The 20198-nt window shown below is 43.0% G+C and overlaps 1 protein-coding gene across 1 annotated transcript in view; it reads left to right on the plus strand.

The window, feature by feature from the left end:
- The window catches only part of LOC310797533 (protein PHTF2), a 103556-nt gene that overhangs the window by 15296 nt on the left and 68062 nt on the right, over nucleotides 1-20198 (plus strand). Inside the window, exon 2 of the mRNA XM_083659915.1 lies at nucleotides 9459-9515. Within this exon, the coding sequence (XP_083516041.1) occupies nucleotides 9459-9515 (57 nt within the window). The remainder of the gene's footprint in view (nucleotides 1-9458; nucleotides 9516-20198) is intronic.

Raw genomic sequence — 20198 nt, forward strand, 5'->3', positions numbered from 1 at the left:
TAGCGGACAGTGCAGGGGGTAAAACAAAGAACGTAGCCTACTACTTTGAGCTCGGTACACAGCAAGCAAGCGAGTATCCACTGTTAGCCAGGTCAGATAACGTTATCATCGGGGGGTACCGTGGTGCAGTGGTAAGCGCTGTCGCCTCACAGCTCGAAGGTCCTGGGTTCGATTCCCACCTGGGACGCTGTGAACGCTGAAGGAATGCGTGCCCGTCCGTATGTCCTCGAGTGCCCACCGCCCGGGTGGGGTCGTCAAAAGGGCCTTTCTGTGTGGAGTTTGCATGTTCTCCCTGTGCCTCCCGGGGGTTTCCTTCATATTCACCTTATTCACCACGCCCACTTTTTCTCTCTTCCGCGTTCAACGCAAACGTATTTGTTCTTCCGGTTCAGTGCTAGTTGCCTTCTGTGGCTAATATTAGCCACTAGTTAGTTATGTTATATGGCAGTAAAATGCCACTGAATGACCAAATTGATATAACTTTTAACCATTTCGAGTAACACTGTTTCCATACGGATCACCAGCGTTAGTTTGTTGTTTATAACGTGGCTATATTCATAACGTTTCTATCTCGGATGCGTTATTTCGAATCGCACATAGGTTACGCCAAACCACACATAGGTTACGCCTCGAATCGCACGCAACCTATGTGGGTTTCAGGACGCAACAGCCTCGACTCCACTAACGTCATCTTAAGAGCACAATATTCCTGGAATGCAAGTTTAACTAAACAGTTACATGTCCTCTGCATTCTACATAAAATTAAGATATTACGGGTTGTTTTATTTTGTATGTTACATACGTATTGGCCAAGATATGTTCGTTTATGGGGGAGTAATTTTGCCACTTTAGGAGCGGAGTGTGCGCGGCCATTTTGCCTGCGGGGTTTTTGGCAAGTCAAAACGGAAATACTATTACGAAATGACGTAATGCGGAAGCGTCCATGTGTGGGCAAAGAATAAGGTGAATAGGAACCCCCTTCACCAAAACATGCAATATCCTGGTTGCTAAGGTGGTTCCTCCTCTGGTCGTTAAGGGTGCCTGTTCAGAGGGAGGGGAACTGGTTGGAATAGCGTGAACCTCCCACGTGCTATGTCCTACCGGTGAAGCTTCCTCTGTCAGGTGAAAAGAAGCGGCTGGCTAACTGCCCATGTCTCGGAGGAAGCATGGAGCCAGTTTCGGCTCTCCCCAGATCGGCAGAGGGTGGAGTAGCAACCAGGATAAATAAATGCAAATTAGCCTTGGCTGGAAATGCTATGTATGATACATGTCATCAGATGTTGGCAAATGTATCTGTCTCTTTACAAATACATAACCATTTAAATGAAATTACATCATCAGTGATGTATGACATCACAATGGGGAGCCACGACAGCGATGACCTCACAATGAGAGTGATGATGACAATGTCAGGGGGGACGGGAGAGGGTGAGAGGATTGGGTTTTGGAAAATGTAGGGAAACAGTGGATGGATAAATCCAGAAGGAGGCGCTAATGCAACATAAAGGATGCCAATGCCATAAAACACCACAGAAGAAGATGATGATGTCGCACAGTGATGACATCAGCAGTGGCACGAAGTTGAGTGACATCATCGGATATGATGACCTCATCAGTGATTTGACATTCGCAGCGGTGATTTCACCAGAGGTGAATATCATCAGTCACAAGTGATGTCTAGGGCTGGGTATTGGCAAGGACCTCACGATACGTATCACGATAAGATTGTATCATGATACAATACATATTGCGATATATTGCAATACTCTACATAATTTACTGAAAATAAAAAATATATAGCTAAAAATACAACTCGCTGTGTACCACCCAGGTAGTGTAATAATATGACAATCACTTTAGTATCTTTTCTATTTCAGTGTCAGTAACACACTCAACAGAGTGTGTTACTGACACTGAACACACGGCTGTGCACAAAAATCGGCATGGCGATCACATTTTTATCACATTTTTCTGAAATATCGATACAGTATTGCAGAAAGCAATGTTGGAAGCAGTGTTTGCAGAGATAGCTTTCTTTCTTTACTACTTTCTATATTTATAGTCTCTCTCTCACACACACACACATGCACATGCACATTCTGACAAACACACATCTCTTTCCTCTGCTCTCTCCGCTAATCCCTTCAGAGATGTGTGTGTGTGTGTGTGTGTGTGTGTGTGTGTGTGTGTGTGTGTGTGTGTGTGTGCGTGCCACCCCCTCCATTTCAGAGGAGGTTGTTGCATAACTCTGTTGCTACGACGACATAATCCCTCTCTCCCTGGATCGTCCCTCCCATCCGTTGCCATGGTGACCCCAGCACTGCGGCACGGGGCGCTCGTCCTCGTCGTCTCTCACTCTCATCACTTGATTCACCTGAAATCACAGATTTCAATGATTTTAGAGAGGGAAATCAGCATGGATTCACCTGAAATCACAGAGTCAGTGATTTACACAGGAAAACCAGCATGGATTCACCTGAAATAACCAATTCAGTGATTTAACCACGGAAATCAGCATGGATTCACTGAGTCCATATCACATATCACAACATAAATATCAATTTGCTCATTACGCAGTTTATCCAATTTTCTTTTATTTTTTTCATTTATTTCAAGCCTTGAATTGATGTACTTTTTTCATTTATTCACCCACGCTTTTGTTAAAGCTTATTTATTAGCTAGCTTATTTTAAGAGATAATACACACACACACAGGGCAACCAGGTAAAGTTTACCTGATAAAGTTGACAGATGTAGGTGGCGATGGCCGGGGATTTGGTCAGATCTCCGTTACCTCACTACTCAATGATGCAATGGGTTGCGTGCGCGTTTGTGTGTGTGTGTGTGTGTGTGCGCCTGTTCCCTCCTGGCTCTCTCCCTCACTCTCCCTCTTTGCCAGGCTGGTCAGTTTTGCCCTCTGGCTGTCCTCCACGTGCACTGTAACGACTCTCCATTTTGTGTGTGTGTGTGTCTGTGTCTGTGTGTGTGTGTGTCTGTGTCTGTGTGTGTGTGTGTGTGTGTGTGTGTGTGTGTGTGTTATGAAGTTGAGTGACATGGAAAAATAGTCATCAGTCCAAATGGTACACAGTCATTCAGTTAGACAGGAAGACAGCCAGTTTGTCATTCAGACTGTCTACCGGTCATTGTAAAACAGTCAGTCATTTAGGCTCGGCTGATATCTCAGCCCGTTGATGACAGTGAATAGGGGGTCCCAGGCCGGCAGTAGTGAGGGGCATTGGTAAGTACTTGTAATGCAGACATTCCCACCTACCTTAGTATTCACAAATCAAAAATATTGACTAAGCTGATTGATTGTCTTGCGCACAAATGACCCCTCAGAAAATGGTTGTCGCCTCTGTTGTCTGGAAATGGTTTGATTTCCAATCAAGGTCATAAATCTCATGGAGGTCCAGAGGAGAATTGGCTGTGGCTAAATTCAGCTAGGTTGTAACAATGATGCAAGAAGATCATACCTGAAAATCTGTTGTGATATATGTAGTTCGATTCGTTTTATGTTAGTAGTCAGTCTAAGGTAGATGTCTTTGTACTATGATAGTAGCATGATAAGGTAGATGATTTGTTTCTAAATCTAGGTTACTGTGACACTAAGGCTGTCCCCGAATACCATTTTTGGGCTTTGAAGCTTCAGTGGCAAGTATTTGAATAGATTTGAAGCTTTGACTGGGGTGTGGGGCACGTAGTAACAATGAGAGGAGAGGAGAGGAGACTTCAAGGATTTTCCTTTTTATTTAAATGAAAATGGATTTAAAAAATGTGCAATAAGCATGTCAAATAAATTACAGCCATAGCCCATAAAACGAATTTGGATGGTTAGCTAAGCAGATGCTGTGGTTAGCTATAGCTAACAGGCCGATGTGATCAGAAAATCGGTCAGATGGGTCAGGTGAAATAATCAGATCTCAGTCAAAAAACGGCCCAGAACCATCCACAGAAGACTTCTAATATGGCCGTCAGAATATGAGCCGAGAGCCCTCTGTATGGAGCAAACGACAGCTGTTTGTCTAGTGTGCTTCAAAGAAGTGCCAGTGAAGAGTGTCAATACCACAAACCTCTTCCAACACAAACACACAAATCACATTAGCAGCTCTGCTGTTTTCGTTACATACTATATGAAAGGATGAATACAAAGGATTTGTTTTCATTGGAGATTATCAGTTGTATTTTCTATTACGGTAGTTATTTTAAAGTCTGAATTCAGGAAATACCTATATAACATGGAGATATAATGTTGAAGTGATTAAACCCAAAACAAAATGAATATTGGTATTTGGTCCATACGTATTGTAGTATCACTTAGTTTGAGTCAGATTATAGGCAGATGGAGGGATGGATGGAGAATGAGCGGTTGTACAGAAATCTCTTGTCATTATTACTGTACTTTTTTTAGCAATATATTTGATTTTTCCACATTAGTAAAACAAATAGAGAAACATCATGAAAATATTGAAAAGCTAATTGACAAGACATTAGTAAAGCCAATAGAATGTACAGTAATAATAATAATAATGATAGGAAAAAATAGACAGAAGAAGAAAAGTAAATTAATAAACATTAAAAGAAAATCTATGTTCTCTCTATTCAAACTCGACTCATCACTTAAGCATACCTGTTTCCTCAACCTCTCGTACTGTAGCATCTCAGACAAATGTGTATTACTATTTTCCATGAAGAGAATTGATAGTTCCCATATGGAAAGATCAAAGATTCCCCTTTTACTCTTAGGCAGGAAGACATCTCCCGGAGTCACTGACCTAATTGCGGTCTACTTACATTTTTCCACGATAAAACTATGAGGCGTTTAGCATGTAGCAAACATAAATTAATAAGCATTTTCTTTTTGGGGGGTGAAATTGGATCAATTGGATATATGCCTAGTATAAAAAATTCAGGTTGTAGAGGTAGATTTATGTCCAGCATATATATACAGTATATTGCACGTGAAATCTCCTTCCAGAATTTAGTAATCTCCTCACACTCCCACATACAATGAAACAATGTTCCTTTGTCCTGTTTGCACTTAATGCATGTGTCTGGAATCTGTACTTGATGCTTTGGCAATATTGTCTTTGGGATAGCCATGCCAATAAAGCAAAGCTAATTTAATTGAAAGAGATCTACAAGATCTATTCTAGTCTGTCTGTCTATCTGTCTGTCTGTCTGTCTATCTATCTATCTATCTATCTATCTAGCTATCTATCTGGCTATCTATCTATCTATCTATCTATCTATCTATCTATCTATCATATATCTATCTATCTATCTATCATACTGTATATCTATCTATCTATCATCTATCTATCTATCTTACATTGTGGGTAGACAGCACTAGTGTGGTTTAGTAGCTCCTTAGTAAAACTAGCCTTGCTCCGGTTGCTATGGAGATGCTACTCTACACCGCCAGACTGTTAACTGCTGACCACACATGCATACCTACACACACACACACACACACACACACACACACACACACACACACACACACACTCACAGTCATACAAACGACACACCAGCATATTTCGTTCTCTCACTTAATTTGTTTATACTCTTTCTCTCCATCATTAGTTGTTTAATTTTTCTTCTTCTTTCCTTCTCTTTCAGCTCTCTCTCTGTCTCTCGCTCTCTCTCTCTCTGTCTCTCTCTCTCTCTCTCTCTCTCTCCATGTTTAATGAAGGCTCATTAAAGATGTAGAGTTTCCATTGGTGCGACAACAGCTAGTGGGGTGACCCAGACTCTGCACGATGCCCTCGAGACACACACTCACATGAGTGAGGTCACTTCATCACCTGATCCTCCTCTGTGTGTGTGTGTGCGTGTGTGTGCGTGTGCGCGGCTGCGCGCGCATGTGCGTGTGTGCACAAACAAACATTGTATGAAAAGCATGACAGTATACGGTTTCAAATTGCTGGTAATGCAACAGAGAACACTTCCTACATTTTTGGCCCCGGTGCTGGTAATGCACCAGGGGTCTTACGTTCCCGCATGTCGCCAAGACTATTATGCACGGCTTTAGGCGAGTAAATGGCGGGCGGCCACTAGAGGGCGCAGCCACCCCACTAAGATTTGCCGTCATACCTTCCTCACGGTATCAGCTGTTTCCCCAAAACAACGTGCCCAGGTCGCTTTGCAGAGTGCAGCTTACGCGGCCCCTCCCCCTTGCTGCATGCCTACCTACAGTAGAGAGGAGCTGTGAGGAGCTGTCCCTGTGTGTTTACAACCGTGTGTGTGATAAAGCAGGAGAACGCAAGGACCCCCCTGAACTTTACCCCATCTAAAAACGTCGGCTGTATGGGAATATTTTGGCTATTGTAAAAATACAGATGGCTATAGCCTCAACGCGAGACTCATCCGAATGACTGATGAGTCTCGGGTTGAGCCTAGGATGGCCAGGGCTTAGATCTGCGTGAGCACGACCCATCGTAATTTGTCAAATTCAAGGTACATTAAAACGTTGTCTTGCTTCAACATACATCGCATCGCATAAACCATTTCCACCCGCAGGTTTGAGGAGTAGCTAACATAAACGTCAGATAAATACTCTCTATAGGCTAACGTTACCTACTGAGGCAGCTAACATGGCTAATTAGCTAGCTAACACCAGCTAACACCAGCTATCCGTGTGTGTGATAAAGCAGGAGAACGCAAGGACCCCCCTGAACTTTCCCCCATCTAAAAACGTCGGCTGTATGGGAATATTTCGGCTATTGTAAAAATACAGATGGCCATAGCCTCAACGCGAGACTCATCCGAATGACGGATGAGTCTCGCGTTGAGCCTAGGATGGCCAGGGCTTAGATCTGCGTGAGCACGACCCGTCGTAATTTGTCAAATTCAAGGTACATTAAAACGTTGTCTTGCTTCAACATACATCGCATCGCATAAACCATTTCCACCCGCAGGTTTGAGGAGTAGCTAACATAAACGTCAGATAAATACTCTATAGGCTAACGTTACCTACTGAGGCAGCTAACATGGCTAATTAGCTAGCTAACACCAGCTATCTTTCTCCTCTAACTAACTCCTCTAGCAGGTCGTTATCAAAACGTATTGCACTGAAGAGAAGTAACATTAGAAAATGACGAAAGACTCCTCCAATCTGGCAGTGGAAATTTATGCACAAACTTTGTGTGTAACTTTGCGAGACTCATCCGAATAATGAATTTCGTTGTCGGAGATTGCTCCTAGCAGCCAGACTCCGAGGTGCTCTCGGTAACAAACTGTCATACAGGGGGACATTATTATCCTATGAACTGATCTTTGCAGCTCTGTTGGTTAGCTAATGTTTCCGTAGCATTTGGTTAACGTTATGATTTAATTAATTTTGTAACAAATGTTGGTTTAACAGGTGAAATCGAACTGAACCTTTGGCTACGTTGTAACGTTTACTGACTGGGCAGCCCAGTGCTGCTGTCTCTGAGTCGGGTCGTTTGTCTAACTAACGTTAACGTTATCCAGCTGCCTGTCTCTTCTGTATCCTAACAGCTACGAGGAGAGGAGCTTGCTAACATCCCGTAAAAGCACTTCCCAGAGATATATAGGCTAAATACTATCCTCGTGGTTCACCCCAATAAAACCTCTAGTGTCTGTTTGCAACAGGCTGGCTAACCCGTTAGCTATTAGCTAATGGCTGGTATTGTGTAGGCTCATTTTAGACCCGGGAGTTGTAACGTTAGAAAACACATTTCCTGGCATACGCAGGCAGTTGGACAACCTGGTAAGTTCTGAAAATATGTGTCTGTTATTCCAGCTATCGTTATCGGTTGTTAGATTGTTGGTAATGTTATGCCGACATTAAAGAATGAAGCTAAGCCGGCTAATGCTAGCTCGACGACACCGTTAAAACCATTGATGTATTAAAATAACCGATAACGTAGCTGGAGTAACTACTAAAACACATATTTTCTGAACTTACTACTTCAGTCCCCAACCAACGTTACTTCCTCGTGCACCTTTCTCAAAACAATGTCCTTTTTATTGCGGTCCATCGATATACAGTCTGGTAGACAGATCAAGCAGTGTCTTCCTTTTGTTTTACCCCACAGTACCAAGCAGTGTCTTCTCTAAATAGATCTATAAGGTGAAGAGCCAGCCAATGACGGCTTGAGACTGGCTGCCACAGCTGTCAATCATCCCTTTTTATATGTCAAATAACTACTTAAAAACAAACTGATCAGAAAAATGACCACTTGCACAGGCATTAGCATGACAATAACTATCTAAAATGATACAACCCACCTTTGGAAAAAATGGGTGACGATACCATGCACTGGGGCTATGCCAGGTTTCGACCTGGCCTTGTTTTTCCTGGATTGTGCATTTCCACTTTCTCCTTCAACAGTTAAAACCCAGTATGATCTGTGAACTGTGAGTTTAGAGCAGAGCAAGGAGAAGCATGGTGAAATTAGTACAATTTGAACTTTGATTGTGTTTTCTTTTGTGTTTTCATGTGTGTGTGTGTGTGTGTCTGTCTGTCTGTCTGTCTGTCTGTCTCTATCTGTCTGTCTCCCTGTCTCTATCTGTCTGTCTATATGTTTGTCTGTCTGTCTGTCTGTCTGTTCACAGGTCAGAAGTCTAATCGAGGCATATTCAGGGGTGGCCAAACTGTTTTGGTTGTGGTCTACATCCACAAAAATATAAGGAGTCACTCTCACGGGCCAACCAATATTAAGCCCTTTTCAACCTGTTTAGACTGGGGGGAAATTTGACCAGAAAACCCCTGTGCCATCAAAAATTCATTTTCTACCTAAATAAATACAGTATATGGCACATAGTAGTTTATTGATGGCGGCCACTTAAAAACGGCCAGCGGGCCGCAGTGGGCCTGCTAGCTGTAGTTTGGCCACCCCTGATATATCTTGTTCCCACGATAACAGCTTTCTGTATCTTTGTCTGTTTTTCTTTCCCTGTGATGTTATTCACTGCATCTATCTGACATCTCTGTCCTGATATGGTTACACTGTGTGTGTGTGTGTGTGTGTGTGTGTGTGTGTGTGTGTGTGTGTGTGTGTGTGTGTGTGTGTGTGTGTGTGTGTGTGTGTGTGTGTGTGTGTGTGTGTGCGCGTGCAACGTGCCGTTGACATATTGGCTGTTGTAGTATAAGAGTGTATTATTGTCAAATGCCAATTGTGAGCTGCACTGTAGTTGAACCTTCCCATTTGGACCAGTTTCACAGGTTCTTAGCTTGGTTTTACACCTTGGAGAGAAAAAGAATGAGAAAAATGAGAGGGGGATGGAGAGCAAATGACTAAGAGAGAGAAAGAAAGAATGAAAGAGGGCAATTACAATCAGACCTTTAAGTGTCCAATCAGCAGAGATTTGATTTGGTGCTACATGGAACTGTCGTTTTCTGGGCCTCCCAGTCTTTCTACTGCCTCAGTGAAGCTAATATGATCAGCAGATATGACTTTGACTATACACTATACATACGCGTGTTTCTTTCAGATTGGCGCCTATGATCAGCAGATATGGGAGAAATCAGTAGAGCAACGGGAAATAAAGGTAAGGGCTGATTCAGCTTTCTAAACATGGCTGTCACCTCACTGTCCGTTATACCTTGGTTCATCTTCCCTTTTTTCTCATTTATCAGTTCCCTGTGTGGATGTTTTGTCTGTGCTATGCATTTCTCTTCATTTATCTCCAGACGCTTTCTTTCATTTGGTTCCTTTTGTCATTCTCTGCTCTGTTTTCATATCTCTCTCTCCCTCTTCTCTGTCTCTCTCTCACCATGCTCTCTAGTTCTTTCTGCTGTTTTGGTTTAACTCTTGTCTTTCTGCCCTCCTGGCTGGGTATCACCTGCCCATCTCTCCTCTCCTCATCTCCATCCCTCCCTCCATCTTTCCCTCCTCCTCTCAACAGTTTATCACACTGGTGAGTATACAGCAGGAGTGGCATCCCTCCCGTGTCCCACAGTGCACCTCTGCTCACCCACGCTGTAGACTAGATTGTGATCTGTTGATTTGATTGGTCAGTTTGGTTGCCATGTAACTTCCTGGTTTGTGTTCTCTGTTTAACCTCACTCTGCGTTCACACAGCTAACAATCAAATCAACATGCTATTGACCAGTGTTGACGACATAGCAGCGCTAGTACGTGATTGGCTGCAGGGTGATGTTGGCCAAAACCTCAACTGCAGCCAACATTTCCTTGTTGAAACATGAGGAAACAGGGAAACTAGGTGACTGACAGCAATTGATGACATTTCCATGGTTTCTTGAGCAGTTTGCAGTGTGAACGCACATTTTGATTAGCATGAGTCATGTGATCAGGGTGGGAAACGGGCACCGGGCCAAATGAGGGTGATTCAGAAAAGTCTGCTCTAATCCTTCACGGCTTTCCTTTGTTGACCCATGGGTCAACAAAGGATTTTGGGTTGGCAAAAGTTGGTTTTGCACCCCGCATGTGAGAGAAAGATGGTGACCCTTAAGATGACACACTGAATATTGAATTGCAAATTTTTTAACCTTTATTTAACCTGCCAATTTCATAAGGAACACACTTGTACTGATACTGTCATACTAGACTTTTTCGGGTGACTTGATTTTGTTTAGTTGACCTCTTCTGCACTGTTCCTTAAGCTGCGTTCACACCGACCTATTAAAGTTTTCCGCTGGCATCGAGTTTACATACAAAGTCAATGCAAACGAGCGATTGAGCGTATATTCGCCCGGGAGAAAAATCGCTGGGTGTCCGAGCGACAGACAGAGCGATAGGGAGAAAATACGCTCCTCACTCGAGATGAAATATCCCAACTCGAGCGAAATTACGCTGGCATCAGTCGCTCGCTGTTCAACGCTGATTGGCTGCCATGTTGAGAGTGAGTCGAGGATCCCACTGGCTTGGAACAAACTGCTGGTTTATTGTGTGGCAACAAACCGCATTGACAGCTGATTGACAGGCTGACAGCTGACATGAAGTGAAGTCTGTACTACCGGTATAGAACTCACGTTAGGAGCACGCTGATAGGCTTAGCTTGTAAACAGCTACGGTGGCTCGTAGCGGACAAACATCATGACATTGCGTAACATTATAGCCCCCAGATGTCCGTCAATTCATGTGCCTGTTGACGAGCGATTTAATCACAGCGACAGAGCGATTCCAAAGGGTTGAATCAAGCGACAGAGTGAAAAATAAATATATCGGTGTGAACACAGCTTTAGTGATAGATGTCATATTGTGTGGACATATTAGAGCTTAAATGGGGGATACCGTGTGTGTGTGTGTGTGTGTGTGTGTGTGTGTGTGTGTGTGTGTGTGTGTGTGTGTGTGTGTGTGTGTGTGTGTGTGTGTGTGTGTGTGCGCACACGTGTGTGAAGTGAACTGAGCCGTGGTAATAAGAGGCTATTCACCTGGCCCGCTGTGACCTCTCACCTTTGACCTTTAACAGGACAAGCTCATTTCCCCCCTGCTCTAATTTGGTAGAGATTGTCTTACGTCTGCAGTTCCAAAAGTCGGCTGCAAGCACATCATATGAGGCCAGTGAGGTGGCTGTAGAGTGAGGAATAGCTTCCTTTCACCATTACTTAATTCACAAGTTAGGGGTGGGCAATATGGCCCTAAAATAATATCACAATATTTCAAGGTATTTTATTAACTATTTATGCGATAACGATATTCTTGACGATATGACAAAATACTGACAAATATTTTATTATTAATTTCATACAACAAAATAACGATTATAGTATTATAATGTATGTGAGCAAAAACTTAACAGTTTGCTTCAAATAATGCCTTCATATATTATTACCGTGCTTTGTAACCAAATCACTTCCACACTACTGAAGTCACTCCCCTTTTTGGAATGAACTCTTCCACCATGGAGCCACTTTCAGCCATGCTTGTTGTTGCTATGTGTATGTCACACCGTTACACACACGGGGTAACGGTGTGACGTCATTACATCAACAAGTCAGAATATTGCCGTTATCATGACTAGAAATCCTTCTAGTGTCATAGTAGTGAGATATCACAATATTCATTTTTGGCAGTATGAATATCAATTGTAATGATAACGATACGATATGGGACAACCTCTACCCCTGTATTAATCACAGTGGCAGAACGTATAAGACTGCCCCCTATTTGTCTTCGCCTTTTGCAGTTCGGATCGCAGGTTTCTGCTTTTTCTCTAATAACACCATCTCTACTTTTACCTCCCTCTTCCCTCCTACCTCTGTCCTGTAAACAGAGAGGCGAGAGACACTCTCTTTAATGAGCTCAAAGTCCACACACACACACACAGGGGCACACACACACACACAGGCGTGCGCGCACACACACACACACACACACACACACACACACACACACACACACACACACAGTGTGCTGTGACCTTGGCTCTCTGGCTGTCTAAATGGTTTCCCAGGGTTCTGAGCCACAGCAGACAGTATGGTATTTAGCTTAGCTTAGCATGGTATGGAAGCAAGAGGTGCCACCTTCTCACCCCTCCAAAATGTTAATTATACTGTTTATTGGCTGCATAAAGGTTTAGGATCTCATTAAGCAGTGTGTAAGCAGTACATATATGCGCTATATTTAGCAGGAGATGAGTACTGGTACTTTCCCTCACATTGACTTTGTCTGTGGTGCTTTGTTTGAGAGAAGGTACCAGCATACTGCTTTAGAACCAAGTATAAATATCCAATTTATTTCATGTATTATTTATTAAACTTCAATCTAACCAGGTAGTACTGGTTAAAAAGCTCCTTTTTCAGAGTGACCAGAAAGCAGCATCATGCCACTCACAAATGTTGCTGACAAACAATACAGCATAGGGGAGAGTGGGGTGAGTTGTGCCAGTGGGGAAGTTGTGCCACCCCTTGTATCTAGAAAACCATAGAAGAAATTGGTCATGTGTCCACACATTTTTGAAGAGGCATCCATTTTACTCACTCTGCAAAGAAGGGAGGCAGATGGCACAAGAGCTAAGCACATTTAAGTTCAAAAAACTGTTTTTTGCCTCTCAAAGTAAATTTTTTATGATCAAGGTTTATTGATTGTTGTGTCTGAACAATTATAGACAAGCTTGAAAACATTTCAGACATGTGTTAGTGTTTTAGTAAGCTACAATATGAGGCTATACTGTTAGCATGATGTTAGCTCCAAACCAGCTATATGATACAAGTTTGTTAACACATTCACTGCCAGCAGTTTTTTTTTACTGTAGGTAGCTTCTGCCAAGGTTTTTTTTTGAGGATTCTGGCTCATCTTTCAAGAGCCGAGGATTATTTTCTGCTAAGATTTTGTGAACACAAAATATCTCAAAAGAACTAATAGAATGTGTGCTTTCTCTGTCTAAAAGAGTTAGTTTGTAGAGTTAGTAGTTATGTAGGCATTAGCAGTTGAATACAGCATGGTTTCAGCATCTGAAAATTTAAGCTGAGATAAATGGCTTTTTGTGAAATTCGATAGAACAGTCACTTTAACCATTTATTTTTGGCGTAAGACGTCAGACATCTAAACAATAGTTTTGAACAGTAATTTCCTCCATAGCAGCAGGAAACCCCCCTCTCCTTCAAACTCCTCCCTCCGTGTGTGTTCTCCTCCTCCCTCCGTGGCTGCAGCGGTACAAGCGAGGCTCTGCCTGTCTGTGCTGCCTGGCTGCTGGCGGCCGCTCTTTGGGCGAGTCTGCATGGGGCTCGTTCGTTTCGGTTGTGAGCTCAGCTGGAATGAAGCTGCGTGCGATTGTGGGCTTTCTGCCGGTGTTTCAAAGTGTGTTGCACCCATAATCTATTATGCAAATTTGCAATCCCCCACCGCCAGCTCCCAGCGTGAAAGCGAAAGCGTTTTCGCCAATCCATTTTACAGTATGAGAATGGTTTCCTCGCGCGTTCCCCTGCAGTTTTGGCTCGGCTTTTTCTAGTCTGGAGAGCACTGTCGCCACTTAGTGGGTCGGTGGAATGGGTTGTACACGTTCGGTGGCTCCCATATTTTTATAGGAGACGTGGGGGGCATTGATCCACGTCCCACCGTCAATTTTTTTTTTTTTTTTTTTAGACGAGTTGACTCGTCAACGGCAGTCAACCGTTGGATTTGTTTTGACGAGTCAACTCGTCGACGGCAGTGAACGTGTTAAAATGGTGGGGATGGGGTGATTTGTGCCAAAAGGCCTGGGTTAAGTTTAGCCTAGGTAAACCCAGCCCCCACGTGACCTGCTCTCTCAGTTCCCAGTCACTAGCGTCTAGACTCCGAGCCATTCAAATCGATTTCTGGGGCGATTGAAAGACCCACGCAGACCCGCAGCCAATGAGTGACGGCGTGACTGCCAACATCAGTCCTGCCGTGATCGGCCAATCAGAGAGTGCGTCTTTGTCAATGACGTGTAACAGCTGCTGCGGCTTAAGCACTGGTAGCCGTTAGCATTTGGCCTCTCTAAAGCATAGCTCCCGAGCTAGCTACTAGCTATGGCTATGAACAGCAGCTACGTTGATGAAAATCAAGTGAGAACAGCGATCAGTTCAGTTCTAGCAAAAATAGACTCAGTCACTGCAATTAAACCAGAACAAGAGCGTGCACTAGTGGCGTTTCTCGGGGGGAAAGATGTGTTCGCCGTTCTCCCGACTGGGTTTGGGAAAAGTTTGATCTATCAACTGGCTCCATTGGTGATGAAGACGATTTTTCCCACGAAGAACCCTATATATGCTGGCATCGGCTACACGAAAATTAACGTTATTAAATGCTGTAACGTTAACGGTAATTCTCATGTGTATGGTTTATTTAGCCTACTCAATCTCTCCTGAGATTATAACGTTAACCTGTTAGGACGCTGTGAGCTTGTGTATATAAGTCCAGAGAACTTGATGAAAACAAAGTGACAAAATATCCTGGCATCGGGTACACGAAAATTAACGTTATGAAATGCTGTAACGTTAACTGTAATTCTCATGTGTATTGTTTATTTAGCCTACTCAATCTCTCAGCCCATTTTGATGCTGAACCAAATGACCAGTCCGGCTGCAATGATTGATTTGTGAGGTTAATGGCAGTCAACAGAACTTTATGTTGTAGCTAGAGAGAGTAATTTCAGACCACCAGATATCACCATATTTAATTTCAATAAATATAAAGCATTCATTGATTGAAGCAGAGTGCTGGTCGGTTAAGTTTCTCTGTAGTCATGTCCTCTGTTCGGTTCGTAGTTTCTTCTGTCTCGTCCAGCAGCTGCAGATGTCATCATCATTATCCACGTTATTGATGATTATTTATAAAAAAAAATCTCATTGTGTAAATATTTTGTGAACGCACCAATAGTTAGAGAAGGAAACCTCTCTTTGCATTTTATTTAGTTTTTTAATAAAAGTACTTGTGATATCTCACGTGGCTTTGATTTATCATTGCAAATTTAGCCCAATTTGTAGAAAATGCAGATGTGAACAGCTAGGTTTAATGACAAATATGGAATATCACCCAAGGAAATACCACGGTTTAATGCCAACAGATAAACCATACAGATTTGTTGTAATTGTGACACAAATAAGGGAGCAGAGACATGGTTTTCAAGTATAACACAATGTACAACTTTTATTCAAAGACAGGATTGAAAAATATAGGTCACTTGTATTCACTTCAGACAAGACAGGACACTACGTTAAAGTCTGAAATTGACCTAGATTTGCTATAAGAATTGACACTTCAATGTGAGGGCATTAACGTTAATATTTCTAGCTAGGTCAAACACACCTTAACGTTATGAGTGTGGCCGTTTTTGATTAACATTAAGTCCACGATCAAGTCTAGCATTTCGGTATATTCCTACCTCTTAACACATTCACTGCCAGCCGTTTTTTCAATACTGTAGGTAGGTTCTGCCAAGGGCTTTTTTTGAGGATTCTGGCTCATCTTTCAAGAGCCGAGGATTCTTTTCTGCTAAGATTTTGTGAACACAAATTATCTCAAAAGAACTAATAGAATGTGTGCTTTCTCTGTCTAAAAGAGTTAGTTTGTAGAGTTAGTAGTTATGTAGGCATTAGCAGTAGAATACAGCATGGTTTCAGCGTCTGAAAATTTAAGCTGAGATAAACGACTTTTTGTGAAATTCGATAGAACAGTCACTTTAACCATTTATTTTTGGCGTAAGACGTCAGACATCTAAACAATAGTTTTGAACAGTAATTTCCTCCATAGCAGCAGGAAACCCCCCTCTCCTTCAAACTCCTCCCTCCGTGGGTGTGTCTCTGGTGGCTTTGCAGCGTTTGTTACAAGCGAGGCTCTGCCTGTCTGTGCTGCCTGGCTGCTGGCGGCTGCTCTTTGGGCGAGTCTGCATGAGTCGTTTCGGTTGTGAGCTCAGCTGGAATGAAGCTGCGTGCGATTGTGGGCTTTCTGCCGGTGTTTCAAAGTGTGTTGCACGCATAATCTATTATGCAAATTTGCAATCCCCCACCGCCAGCTCCCAGCGCGATAATGCGCGAAAGCGTTTTCGCCAATCCATTTTACAGTATGAGAATGGTTTCCTCGCGCGTTCCCCTGCAGTTTTGGCTCGGCTTTTTCTAGTCTGGAGAGCACTGTCGCCACTTAGTGGGTCGGTGGAATGGGTTGTACACGTTCGGTGGCTCCTATATTTTTATAGGAGACGTGGGGGGCGTTGATCCACGTCCCACCGTCAAAAATTTTTTTTTTTTTTTTTTGACGACTTGACTCGTCAATGGCAGTCAACCGTTGGATTTTTTTGGACGAGTCAACTCGGCATTGGCAGTGAACGTGTTAACATCTAGCTAGCTAGGTTGGATCTGGAATATGATATCAAGGCTTGATACATTTGATTGTAGCTACTCATACAGCAGTGTGGAGCTTATCTAGCTAGGTTGCATCTGGAATATGATATCAAGCCAGTAATGTCAGGTCTCAGTCGCATTCACGCTAACCTCTTAACGTCTAGCTATAGCTGGGTTACATCTGGATTATGTATAATATACAGTATAATACTACGCTCACTAGGTCATGACATTCACATTAACGCCTCCAAAAATCTACTGTAGCTAGCTAGCGTTAAATAGGTTTATCTGTAACCACGCTGAAATGTGAGGGCATTAACGTTAATATTTCTAGCTAGGTCAAACACACCTTAACGTTATGAGTGTGGCCGTTTTTGATTAACATTAAGTCCACGATCAAGTCTAGCATTTCGGTATATTCCTACCTCTTAACATCTAGCTAGCTAGGTTGGATCTGGAATATGATATCAAGGCTTGATACATTTGATTGTAGCTACTCATACAGCAGTGTGGAGCTTATCTAGCTAGGTTGCATCTGGAATATGATATCAAGCCAGTAATGTCAGGTCTCAGTCGCATTCACGCTAACCTCTTAACGTCTAGCTATAGCTAGGTTACATCTGGATTATGTATAATATACAGTATAATACTACGCTCACTAGGTCATGACATTCACATTAACGCCTCCAAAAATCTACTGTAGCTAGCTAGCGCTAAATAGGTTTATCTGTAACCACGCTGAAATGTGAGGGCATTAACGTTAATATTTCAATTAGGTCAAACACACCTTACCGTTATGACTGCGGCCGTTTTTGATTAACATTAGCGTTAAGTCCATGATCAAATCTAGCATTTCGGTATATTCAGTGTGTGTGTGTGAAAAGGATGTTAGCATGCTAGCATTATTAGCACAGAATGTATACAGTCCATGGTACAACGTTAGGCCTTCAAGTCCTGAGGCGAACAGCGCCGGAGGATGAAGTCTGCAGACTGGCAAAGGCTCTTGCATTCAGTGTCTGTGGTTTTATTGGCGTTGCTACCAGCGTTGGTTGTTCTGAGCTTGATTCTTCACTCCGTTTCCATTTCTGGAGAGTATTCAATGTTTCCTCTGCTCTTGAAATGAAATTGGAACACGTTTGGCAAATCCGACATGATTTGCTCTCCTGTTGGTGTAGTTTCACACCAACCCTCTCCAGGCGTAGAAATACCCCCTTCTCGAGTGGTTTGCAGCTGCCCAACTTGCCTTTAGAACGAAGGTTTCTCTTACACAACCTGCAAAAATCGTTCACATTGGTGCTAGCCATCGCGCTGCTGTTGTGGTCGTTAGCTAGCAGTAGCCTAGTGAATGAAAGTGTAGGTAGCTGGCGTGCTAACAACAAAGGTCGCAGAGTGATGACGCCATCTGCTGCACTGCGCATGTGCTCGGTGCACTAAGCTGGTTGGATGACGGTTGCGTAATGGAGTGGTCTATCGAGGGGGGCGCAACAACCGCTAGAAATCGATTACCATAGGTGGGATTCCAGACCCTAGTGACTGAGAGCAGGTCTGAGAGCAGGTCACGTGGGGGATGGGTTTACCCAGGCTAGGTTAAGTTGTGCCAGTGCAGTTGCAGTTGATTTAGTGAAATTTTATTTCATTTTGTTCTTAAATGTTTAAATAGACCTTGTTGAAGAATATTGCAGTATTGGCAAGTGTAGCCTGGCTCTGTGATAGTTGATTTTGTTCATTTTGAACATCATTTTTATTTCTGAAAATGTTAAATATGTAGGTCAACTGTTGCTACCGTTTAGCCTTGTTTAACCCTGTTATAGTACACTGGACTTTAGTGTTATCTTTATTTTGTCTTGCTTTGATATAGCATTACAGTATATGAGATGAAAATGTTCTGTTTTACTTCAGTAATCAATGGCACAATTTACCCCAACGTATTCTCTCCAAAGGCACAACTTACCCCGCACCGGGGGCAAGTTGTGCCAAGAGACCACTTTTTTAACAATAGCCATATTTTTTTAACAGTTTATTTAAGATCCAAAGCGAGTGTTCCCAGTGGTGCACAACATCCTGAAATATATTTACATATTGTAGTTGGAGGCATTACTGTCATGCCCTCACTTTAAAGACACCTCAAGTAAAAAGTGGCACAACTCACCCCACTCTCCCCTACAGGCACAGACAAGCAGGCAAGCATACAATGTCTCATAATAGACAAGTGCAAAGTCCAAAATACTATATGAGCGCTCCAATGACTGACAAAGCCCAGTATGAGACCAGCAGGATCAGGATCCAAACCTTCATCAATAAAGATGGCTCCTTATTGAGTCTGCCTGAGATTGTGACGGTAGCTGGCAGCCTTGCAAAGACAGAACTGCAACAGTTTCATTCCAAAATAAGATATCCACCATTTGGCAAAACAGATACAGTGTTACACAATATGGTTAGTTTTATAGAGCATTTATTTTCAACTGAGCCAGTGCCACTCACATTATGCGTACAATAATTACAGTTGAGATGATATCCCATGTTTTTCATGGCTTTTTGGCCAGCGCACGCAGGGCGCAGGCCCTATAACAGGGTTTGTCCACCCAATTTAGTCACCAATTAAGGGCCTGTGTCCACCTAGTGTCTTTTCATCAGCTCCGGCGTCTATTTTCAGTTGTTTTCAATGGGGGGAGAGCGTCTAGAGAAAGTGCGCAGCGCCCAGCGTCTATTTTCAGAGCGCTCCGGCGTTTTTGTGTGCCTGACTCCCAGCGCTTCCAGCTGAAAATATTTAAACTTTTCAGAAAGACGCTGGTGTCGGCTGCTCCTTTTCTGGCAACTAATCATATGGAGAAACTATCGCAACAGAGACAGAAAGGCTCAATTGTGGGAGCAGATTGGCTACACTTAATATTTCTGGTGAGTGTTGAGCTAAATCACTGTATGTGTGTTGTTTGCTAATGTTAGCTGTCAGCTATCAAGCTACTACCGCACTGAACTAACGTTAGTTTCAGACTGCTTCCTTGTATAATTGTGCGCTGAGATCAGCGCTTCCCAGCGCACTCCCAGCGTTTAACGGTTGGAAAAAGACGCTAGGTGGACACAGGCCCTTAGTCCCCAATTTGCAAGCCGATTTGGTCCCACTCAGAAACCATAAGACCTGCCGCTACCGAACCAAGGTGGGTTCACAGAGTCACCTTTTACTATGGACGGAAAAATTACACTAGTTGACCACTAGGTGTCGCTATAACAGCCCTCTTTACGTTTTGGTCCATAACTTTTGAACCGTAGCATCTACAATCAAAATTATTTTTTCCCCTGGATTCCTTGGGTCATTCCGCATCTGATGATACAGGCCGCGCCCATTTTGAATTTTCTCCAAAAGTGTTTTTTCACTATTTCTCTTTCAAATTCTGTCCAATCTTCACCAAACCACATCACCCAGCATGTGTGGACTGTCCTGCACAAAACTTATTTTGCCGTTTTTTGCAAGA

The sequence above is a fragment of the Poromitra crassiceps genome (assembly GCF_964638095.1).
Source record: "Poromitra crassiceps genome assembly, chromosome: 2".
NCBI classification, from domain to species: domain Eukaryota; kingdom Metazoa; phylum Chordata; class Actinopteri; order Beryciformes; family Melamphaidae; genus Poromitra; species Poromitra crassiceps.